The 10,899-nt window shown below is 38.6% G+C and overlaps 1 protein-coding gene across 1 annotated transcript; it reads left to right on the top strand.

Annotated features, from left to right (window-relative positions):
- Positions 1-7,428: 7,428 nt before the first annotated feature.
- LOC138908950 (uncharacterized) lies at positions 7,429-10,261 on the top strand. Its single transcript, XM_070199775.1, has 4 exons — positions 7,429-7,583; positions 7,745-7,882; positions 8,160-8,604; positions 9,869-10,261. Exons 1-4 carry the CDS (start codon positions 7,429-7,431, stop codon positions 10,259-10,261), a joined length of 1,131 nt encoding a protein of 376 aa, XP_070055876.1.
- The last annotated feature ends 638 nt before the right edge of the window (positions 10,262-10,899 follow it).

Raw genomic sequence — 10,899 nt, 5'->3', positions numbered from 1 at the left:
TGAAAGGCTACGAAATTTTTAGGAAATTCCACTTCATTGATTCCTTATTGATAAAAACACGATAGGGGTCCAAGAATTACTAAAAAAAATCAAGAAACGTGCGGAAGCTAAAAGAAAATAAAGAAACAAAAAAACAACGGAAAATTAAAGATAGATTGAATTCAAGAAAGAGTTTCTTGAATTCAAGAAGTCTATTCTTGAAGTTGAATCCTAACAACAACAATTAGCTAACAAAGAACTAATCGCCTTTGGTAGAGAATTAAAAACAAGAGATAGATTGTGAAACCCGACCCTTTAGAATAACAATAACAACAATAAGCCTAAACTTATCACCTTTCTTGAATACCTAGAAGTGATCTATGATTTCGAAAGAGTTTAATCTTACCACCTTAAGTTGAGTCTTGAAGGTTGAAGAATAAATCCAAGAGTAGCCACACACAAGAGTGCAAGAAAAATCTCACAATTTTTATTGATATTGTCTATAATATCTAAAATCTAAAAACAAAGAAGACACCCCTTTATATAGAGAGGGGGTCACGAAATTCCTACCTAAAAATAAGGAAATAAAGTCCTAAACTACTTTGGACAACAAGTCCAAATACCTTAGGAAAAGGAAAAATACTAGGAAACAAAAACCAAGTCAATCTTGGAAAGTAACTCCAACAATCTTAGGAAAATAAAAACATAACCTTAACTACCTAGGAAAACAATAAATGTAGTACCAAAATATATGAAAATAAGTTAAAATCAATCTTGGATAGAATCTTGAAAGTCCCAAACCAATCATGAGTAGGATCTTGGAAATCTTGAAGGCAACTTGCAAGCAACTTGGCACCAACTTGTACCCAACTTATATCACGCCTATTGAGCCTTTCTTGTGAAGCAAGTAAGTCCTTTTTATGTTATCAAAACATGGCTTCATGTAGGACTAATTGGGCTGCAAGTTTGGACACATATTTAGGTTCCAAATAGGTCCAATAGTGGCCTGATTTGGACCTTCTTCAGAAGATGTCTTTTGGGATCTAATCCACCTTTTCTTGGACATGAATTTGGACCATAAAATAATTATAACACCTAGACAACTCATATCCTTTATCCTTGAGCTCTCCATCCCAATTAACAACTTTTTTATTTGCACTTGAAGTCTAATGACCTTGTTTTGCAACTCTTTAGCTTGACATCTTGTTAAAGGCCCTCTTTGAGATTCCAAAGCTTCATTCTTGTCCTTGAATAGATTTTAGCTTACTAGGATGCTATCATTCCCCTCTTCTTGAAGAAAATTCGTCCTCGAATTTCGACCTTGCAAGAAAAAAAGTCACGGGCATCCACTAATCTGAAAAAGTGGTAGGAATAAAACAAGATAGTGACCATATGTCCACTTAACCCAATTAAGCCTAATAGGTGTAAATACTCCTTTATAAAGCATATGGACATCATCATCCCAATAAAATTTATGCCTACTTAGAGTTGTCCAATAAAAACCTCTCTTAGATACACTATGTAATGAAATTTGCAATGCGATCTTGTCAATAAGGTAGTCCAAACATGTGCATGCCAAAGAAATTACAAAATATTGGTCATGCATCCATTTAACACAAGTATCTCTGTCACATGTATCAAATAAGATACTCTTATGATATAGCCAAGTATCAATTATAAATCCCATGGATTCTTCTATATGTAAGTTATTCAAAGAAGCACATAAATTCTCAGAAAGGTCAGAAGAACCCATAAATTCCAAAATACAAATTTCAATATATTCAAGCTCATGATTATAACTTTCCCCAATAATATTTGCAACATCAATGGATTCTACATAATTGCTCAAACTGTCACAGAAAGAGTCATAGATAGATAGATAGGTTCATGAAAGAGTATTGGATCACTAACGTCACAATAATCATGCATATCCTCTTTAATAGTAGCAAACACTTTTACAAGCTCACAATCAACATGCCTAGAGGAATGACTTCCCATCAAACAACAAAACTCACATTCTAGTAATTTATCACATGAAAACTCATTAGATACTTGAATAAGAGAAGAAAGAACATTTAACTCGTTAGTAAGCCTCTTCTCATAAATTTCATGCCTCTTTCCACCAAGTTGGAATGCATAATCATCTATGTCATACTCAATTTCAAAAGGAAGCAAATTACTCTTGCACTTTAACTTAGATATTATAGTTAATGACTTGATATGCATCAAAATATCATCATCCACAAAAATTATAAAGTCACCAACATAAGAAATAAGAGTATAGTTCATTACCTCCAAAAATACCTTAGGTGTTCTAGGAAGGCCAAGAATGTGAATGAACCAATTATACATATCATACTTGGACTTATTTACTAATGGAACAACATCACTTTGTATTTTTTTATGCAATGATTCCAGCTTAGCAATGGCTTTAGAAAACTCCATGTCATAAACCTGTAAATAAGAATTAAAATAGTCAAAAGGTTCAATAACAAAGAATTTAACCAAGCTTTTATCTTCCACCATCCAACAAGAATTAATTTTGCCTAATTCATGTTGGAATCCAATTGGATCCTTTACCACCATTTCTCGCGCCTCACCTCTCCTTTCAAAAGGTCTTTCAACACGTGGCTGCACAAAATCACAAGAACTAAACAAGAATGAGTTAATGGGTTAGGAAGTAAAGAAAATTTATTCTTGCTTACACTCTCTTTGGCTTTTATCACAAAACTAACTTTTCCCTCACCCTTAGCCTCTTTTCTCTCACTAAAGTTTTTTTCTTCTTCTTTACTCAATCCCTCTTGTTTTTCTCTCTCTACCTCAAAGACTTTTCTTATCTCATTGCCTTCTTTCTTTTCTTTTCCCTCAGGATCACTCTTTTTCTCAATTGATATCCCATTCTCTTCACTCAATACAACCTCTCCTTTTTCCTCTTTTGGGATGTCAACATGCACTCCCTTACTCCTCTCATTCTTTTCTCTCTCATATTTTTCCATATTCTCTTTAACAGTCTTTTCATCTTCATAAATTTGTGAGGGAGTCAAAGGTCTAAGAATAAGTTTCTTCCCGTTAACCTCAAAAGAGTATCTATTTTTTTCCATGTTATATGAAGCTCTTTTATAGGTATACCATGGCTTTTCCAACAAGATATGATAATTATTCATGGGAATCACATCACACCAGATCGCATCCTCATACCTTCCATAGAGAATAGTAATAACACTCTTTTATCTACCTTTACTCCTCTCAATATGTAGGGTTCAATATGCTCAACACAAGGCAAGTTCAAATTTTCAACCATATAAGTGCTAATTAAGTTATAGCCAAACTCTATGTCAATTCTAAGGGCACAAATCGCAGACATAACTTTAGCTCTTGTTTGAAAAATAATTTTACCATTGTCTTCCTTCCATTCGGTATACTGTAAGTTCGACTTTTCAAGTTGTTAAATCATAGCTCGCCTCCTTTCACTATAACTACCTGTTTGAAATATCTTGAACAAAGATTAGAAGAATTATGTATCTCTCAAATTTTGGCTTTTTTCTCTAATGTTCTCGCCTCTCTTGCCTTTTTCCACTCAAAGCAACTCTTGGTCGTTAAACTTTAGATTTATTAATAAACCTTACTAGTCACAACCCTTAGTGATAAGAATGTGAAGTTAGAAAAAGAAAAGGAAAGTGAAGGACCAAACCTTGGAAGAATAGGAATTGGTTATGTAGAAAAAATAAGGAAAGAATTTAGGAAACCCAAAACCCACAAGAATAAGGAAAGAAGTTACCTTAATCTTCAAGAACTAGGATCCCCTCTTCTTGTTTCCTTTCTTGACTTGGAAACCAAATAACACTTGAATTCTACAAATAATAATGAGCCATAATGCTTTTCTTTTGGCTAAATTGTTTTTTTTTTGGTTTTGTTTTGCTCAAGAACCTCTCAAGATTATCAAGATTGAAATATTGATTGGCCTATGCTCTGATACCACTTGATAACAACACGATAGGGGTCCAAGAATTACTAAAGAAAATCAAGAAACGTGCGGAAGCTAAAAGAAAATAAAGAAACAAAAAAACAACGGAAAATTAAAATAGATTGAATTCAAGAAAGAGTTTCTTGAATTCAAGAAGTCTATTCTTGAAGTTGAGTCCTAACAACAACAATTAGCTAACAAAGAACTAATCGCCTTTGGTAGAGAATTAAAAACAAGAGATAGATTGTGAAACCCGACCCTTTAGAATAACAAGAACAACAATAAGCCTAAACTTATCACCTTTCTTGAATACCTAGAAGTGATCTAAGATTTCGAAAGAGTTTAATCTTACCACCTTAAGTTGAGTCTTGAAGATTGAAGAATAAATCCAAGAGTAGCCACACACAAGAGTGCAAGAAAAATCTCACAATTTTTATTGATATTATCTATAATATCTAAAATCTAAAAACAAAGAAGACACCCCTTTATATAGAGAGGGGGTCACGAAATTCCTACCTAAAAACAAGGAAATAAAATCCTAAACTACTTTGGACAACAAGTCCAAATACCTTAGGAAAAGGAAAAACACTAGAAAACAAAAACCAAGTCAATCTTGGAAAGTAACTCCAACAATTTTAGGAAAATAAAAACATAACCTTAACTACCTAGGAAAGCAATAAATCTAGTACCAAAATATATGTAAATAAGTTAAAATCAATCTTGGATAGAATCTTGAAAGTCCCAAACCAATCATGAATAAGATCTTGGAAATCTTGAAGGCAACTTGCAAGCAACTTGGCACCAACTTGTACCCAACTTATATCATGCCTATTTAGCCTTTCTTGGGCAGCAAGTAAGTCCTTTTTATGTTATAAAAATGTGGCTTCATGTAAGACTTATTGGGCTGCAGGTTTGGACACATTTTTAGGTTCCAAATAGGTCCAATAGTGGCCTGATTTGGACCTTCTTCAGAGGATGTCTTTTGGGATCTAACCCACCTTTTCTTGGACATGAATTTGGATCATAAAATAATTATAACACCTAGACAACTCATATCTTTTATCCTTGAGCTCTCCATCCCAATTAACAACTTCTTTATTTGCACTTGAAGTCTAATGACCTTGTTTTGGAACTCTTTAGCTTGACTTCTTGTTAAAGGCCCTCTTTTAGATTCCAAAGCTTCATTCTTGTCCTTGAATAGATTTTAGCTTACTAGGATGCTATCAGTCCCCTCTTCTTGAAGAAAATTCGTCCTCGAATTTCGACCTTGCAAGAAAAAAAAAGTCACGCACTAGTAAATGGCATCCACTAATCTGAAAAAATGGTAGGAATAAAACAAGATAGTGACCATGTGTCCACTTAACCCAATTAAGCCTAATAGGTGTAAATACTCCTTTATAAAGCATATGTGCATCATCATCCCAATAAAATTTATGCCTACTTAGAGTTGTCCAATAAGAACCTCTCTTAGATACACTATGTAAGGTAGTCCAAACATGTGCATGCCGAAGAAATTACAAAATATTGGTCATGCATCCATTTAACACAAGTATCTCTGCCACATGTATCAAATAAGACACTCTTATGATATAGCCAAGTATCAATTATAAATCCCATGGATGGTGAGGACACGCAGTGCTGGATCTGGATCTGAGGAGGGGTACGTGGTGCAGCTAGAGCACTTGCACGAACAGCGACTAACGAGCCACCAATAGTTACGGTTGCGGCACAGGCACCCGAGGCGCCTGTTATCATCCCTGAACTTCAAGAGACCGTAGGAAGGGGGACAAATTTGATTCTACTTGCACTAGACACATCGTAGGATGGGGGAGGAGCTCAGACTCCCCCAGCCCATACCCAGAGCAGCGGGTCCATGTTGATCAGATCCCAGAGTTATGCCAACACAACCTGTTGTTCTGGTTCATCCCGAGGTTAGGGCAGTGGCATCTGAGGAGGAACAACATAGACTTGAGAGGTTCAAGAAATATCATCCTCCTACTTACAACGGCCTAGCTACAGAGGATGCACATGGTTTTCCGGATAAGTTCCACTATATTCTCTGCACCATGGGTATTAGGAAGATGAGAAGGGTTGCTTTTACAACATTCCAGCTATCAGGAGCAGCATATCAGTAGTGGAGAGCTTACGAGGAGGGTAGCCCATCCGATGCAGCTTCACTCACACGCACACAGTTTTCAGAGATGTTCTTGAGAGAGTATTTTCCCTAGACCCTTCGTGATGCATGGCGCGCAAAGTTTGAGCAGTTGCGCCAGGGTACTATATTAGTGTCAGAGTATGCCATCATATTCAGTGAGTTGTCCAGACATGCACCTGCCTTAATTTCTACAGTTAGGGAGTGAGTCCGCCGATTCATCGAGGGGCTCAACTATGGTATTAGATTCAGCATGGCTTTTAGAGTTGGAGACAGATACTCTGTACCAGCAGGTGGTAGAGATTGCACGGAGGTTGTAGGGTATACAGGGCCATGAGAGATAGGATAAGGAGTCCAAGAGGCCTCGATATTCTTAAGGATATATTGGTGTCCGCGCCCCAGCTGCAGCCCGTCATGGCATGGACTATGTGAGCCGTACAGTTTATTCAGCACTTCCAACTTCTAGTGGTTCTCCATCTATTCCGAGGTCTCAGGTTGCCCATTTTGCTCAGCCATTATCTAGTGCACCTCTTGCACGGGGTGCCTTCAGTGGTCAGTCCAGTCAACCAGGCCCGAGCCAGCTTCAGCAACCATACCCATCGAGAGCTTGTTTTGAGTGTGGAGACACCAAACATATGGTTAGGTACTGCCCCAGACTCTAGAGGGGTGTACCTCCACAGACTACACAGGATCCATGTATTCCACTAGGTCCACAGGCTGTGGTTGCTGCTTCAGTTGCTTCTTCACTTGCACAACTAGCTAGGGGTTGAGGTTAGGCAGATAGGGGTCGCCCTAGAGAGGGAGTCCAAGACATATTCTATGTTTTTTCAGGTAGGACGGAGGCGGTTGTATCAGACACAATATTCACAAGTATTATTCCGGTTTGTCATAGAGATGCATCATTCTTATTTTATCTAGGCTCCACTTACTCATATGTGTCATCTTACTTTGCTCTGTATTTAGATATATTGCGTGATTCTTTGAGTTCTCCTGTATATGTGTCCATGCTTGATGGAGATTCTATTGTTGTGGACCGTGTGTATCTGTCGTGATTAGTAGTTATTGGTGGTTTTGAGACCAGAGTTGATCTATTGTTACTCAGTATGGTAGACTTTGATGTTATCTTATGCATGGACTAGTTGTCATCCTATCATGCTATTCTGGATTGTCATGCCAATGCTGCGACACTAGCTATGCTAGGTTTTCCGCAGTTAGAGTGTAGGGGTACATTGGATTATATTCCTAGGAGGGTTGAAACAAAGAAGCAACAGAGAAAGCGGCCTAACCACAGAATGAAAGACTTTAGATTCTGTCATTTCTAAAGACTCAGCGAATGGTTGAGAAGGGTTGTGATGCATATCTAGCCTTTGTGGGAGATGTTAGTGTTGATACTCCTACCATTGAGTCAGTTTCGGTAGTAAGAGACTTTCGAGATGTATTTCCAGTAGATCTTCTAGGCATGCCACCCAATAGAGATATCAATTTTTGGTATTGTCAACCCATTTCTATTCCACTATATTGTATGTCACCAATAGAGTTGAATGAGCAGCTGCAAGAGTTGCTTGATATCTATTTGTGAAGAAGAACGATGGTTCTATACGAATGTGTATTGATTATAGAATGCTGAACAAGGTTACAGTGAATAACAGGTACCTATTGTTGCACGTTGATGACTTATTTGAACAGCTACAGGGTACTAGAGTGTTCTTAAAGAATGATTTAAGGTCAGGGTATCATCAACCAAAGAATCAGGATCCAGATATTCTAAAGACTGCTTTCAGGACTCGGTATGGTCAATACGAGTTCCGTGTGATGTCATTTAGGCTGACTAACACCCCCAACAACATTTATTCACCTCATGAACAATGTATTCCATCCATATCTTAATTCATTCATCATTGTGTTTCTCGATGACATCTTGGCGTATTCTCGCAATCAGGAGGATCATGAGCAACATCTGAGGATCGTGCTCCAGACCTTGAGAGAGAAGAAGTTATGTACAAAATTCTTGATGTGTGAGTTCTGGCTCAATTTGTTGGTATTTTTGGGTTATGTGGTGTCCAGGGAGGGTATCAAGGTAGATCCGAAGAAGATTGAAGCAGTTGAGAGTTGGCCCAGACCGTCTTCAGCTACTGAGATTCTGAGTTTTCTTGGTTTGGCCGAGTATTATCTTAGTTTTGTAGAGGGTTTATTATCCATAACTGCACTAATTACCATATTGACCCAGAAGGGTGCTCCATTTATATGGTTCGAAGAGTGTGAGGAGAGCTTTCAAAAGCTCAAGACTACTTTGATTACTGCTCTAGTATTGGTGTTGCCTATGGGTTTGGGGTCTTACACTGTATATTGTGATGCCTCGCGAGTTGGGCTTGGCACGGTGTTGATGCAAGACGGTAGGGTGATTGCTAACGCATCTCAGCAATTGAAGGTTCATGAGAAGAATTATCTTGTCCATGACTTGGAATTGGCAGCTATTATTCATGTATTAAAGATTATGGAGGCATTATATGTATGGTGTCCCATGTAAGGTCTATACCAACTACCAGAGTCTCCAACATCTATTCAAACATAAAGATCTTAATTTGAGGAAGCGGAGGTGGTTTGAGTTACTTAAAGACTATGCTATCACTATTCTGTATCATGTTGGGAAGGACAATGTGGTGGCCAATTCCTTGAGTTGAAAAGCGGAGAGTATGGGTAGTTTGGCATATCTACCGGCAGCAGAATAGCCACTAGCCATAGATGTTCAGGCCTAAGCCAATCAATTTGTTAGATTTGATGTTTCGAAGCCAAGTCTGGTTCTTGCTTGCATGGTTTCTCGATCTTCTTTATATGAGCACATCCGAGTGTATCAGTATGATGACCCTCATTTGCTTGTCCTTAAGGACAGGGTATAGGACGGTGATGCCAAGGAGGTTTCTATTGGAGATGGCGGGGTGTTGCGAATGCAGGCCGGTTATATGTGCCCAATATGGATGGGTTGCATGAGTTGATCCTTAAGGAGGCCTAAAGTTTGTGGTAATCCATTCATTCGGGTGCCACTAAGATGTATAAGGATTTGAGATAACACTATTGGCAGAGAAGAGTGAAGAAATATATAGTGGAGTATGTGGCTCGGTGCCTAAATTGTCAGCATGTGAAGTATGAGCATCAGAGGTCAGGCGGTTTACTTCATAGACTTGAGATTCCCGAGTGGAAGTGGGAGCATGTTACCATGGACTTTGTTGTTGGGCTCCCATGGACTTTGAAGAAATTTAACGTTGTATGGATGATTCTAAATAGGTTGACCAATCCATCACATTTCATTCCGGCGGTGATTACCTATTCTTCAACAAATCTATATCCGTAATATTGTTTGACTTCATGGCGTGTCGGTATCCATTATCTCTGACTAGGGCATGCTGTTTACATCACACTTCCGGAGAGTTGTGCAGCGTGAGTTAGGCACACGGGTTGAGTTGAGTATAACATTTCACCCACAGACGGACGGGTAGTCCGAGCACACCATTCAGATATTAGACGATATGCTTTATGCCTTTGTTATAGATTTTGGGGGTTCTTGGGATCAGTTCTTGTTGCTTGTAAAGTTCGCCTACAACAACAACTACCAATCGAGTATTCAGATGGCCCTTTTTGAGGCCATATATGGGAGGCGGTGTCGTTCTTCAGTTGGTTGGTTTGATCCGGGTGAGGCTAGATTGTTGGGCATACACTTGGTTCGAGATGCCTTGGATAAAGTCAAGTTGATCTAGGATCGGCTTCATACAACACAGTCTAGACAGAAGAGTTATCCTAATCAGAGGGTTCATGATGTCGCAATCATGATTGGAGAGAGGGTTTTGCTTCGGGATTCACCCATGAAGGGTGTGATGGGGTTTGGGAAGAAGGGCAAGTTAAGCACTAGGTATATTGGTCCTTTTAAGATCCTCGAGATAGTGGGGGAGGTGTCCTACAAGCTTGCATTACCACCTAGCTTATCTGCAGTTCACCCGGTGTTCCATGCTTCCATGCTCCGGAAGTATCACGTTGATTCATCCCGTGTTTTAGATTACATCTCAGTCCAATTGGACAAGGATTTGATTTATTTTGAGGAGCTGGTGACCATCTTGGACAGACATGTCAGAAAGTTGACATCAAAGAACATTGCTTCCATGAAGGTTCGATAAAGGGTCAACCAGTCGAGGAGGTGACTTAGGAGATCGAGCATGATATACGTAGATGTTATCCTCACCTTTTCAGCATTTTAGGGATGTATCTGTGCTCGTTTGATGATAAACGTTTCTTTTATGAAGGGAAAGATGTAATGACCCAGCCGGTTATTTTGTGTATTGTAGCCATGTTCCCCTATTTATTACCTCCTCTATGTTAAATTGTGGTTATGTGACTTTTCGGGGTGGTTGGTTTGGTTTCTGGTGGGTTTCAGAGTGAATTGGGACACTTAGTCCTAAAGTTGGAAGCTTAAGTTGAAAGAGTTGACCAGAGTTTGAGTTTTCTGTAGACGATTTCGAAATGGAGTTTTGATGGTTCTGATAGCTCCGTATTGTGATTTTGGACTTAGGAGTATGTTCGGATATTGATTCGAAGGCCCGTTTGTTGTTTTGGCTTGAATTAGCGAAAGTTGGGAAGTTGAAGGTTTGGAATGTTGAGAGGTTTGACCAAGAGTTGACTTTATTGATATCGGGGTCGTATTTTCGTTCCAGAAATTGGAATAATCATTCGGAGTTGGTTTTGATATGATTCGGCATTAGTTTTAGAAGTTGAAAGTTCATTGGGCTTGAATTGATGTACAATTCGTGATTTTGGT

The sequence above is a fragment of the Nicotiana tomentosiformis genome, chromosome 1 (genome assembly GCF_000390325.3).
Source record: "Nicotiana tomentosiformis chromosome 1, ASM39032v3, whole genome shotgun sequence".
In the NCBI taxonomy this organism is placed as follows: domain Eukaryota; kingdom Viridiplantae; phylum Streptophyta; class Magnoliopsida; order Solanales; family Solanaceae; genus Nicotiana; species Nicotiana tomentosiformis.
This window is presented reverse-complemented; position numbering and strand designations above follow the sequence as displayed.

What these genes read in the sequence shown, in the direction of transcription:
- LOC138908950 (XM_070199775.1), top strand. Translation starts at nt 7,429, where the DNA reads ATGGTTGAGAAGGGTTGTGATGCATATCTAGCCTTTGTGGGAGATGTT. An exon ending in AATAGAGATATCAATTTTTG is followed by an intron (nt 7,584 to 7,744) that starts GTATTGTCAACC and finishes AGTGAATAACAG; the next exon opens with GTACCTATTGTTGCACGTTG. An exon ending in AGATTATGGAGGCATTATAT is followed by an intron (nt 8,605 to 9,868) that starts GTATGGTGTCCC and finishes CATACAACACAG; the next exon opens with TCTAGACAGAAGAGTTATCC.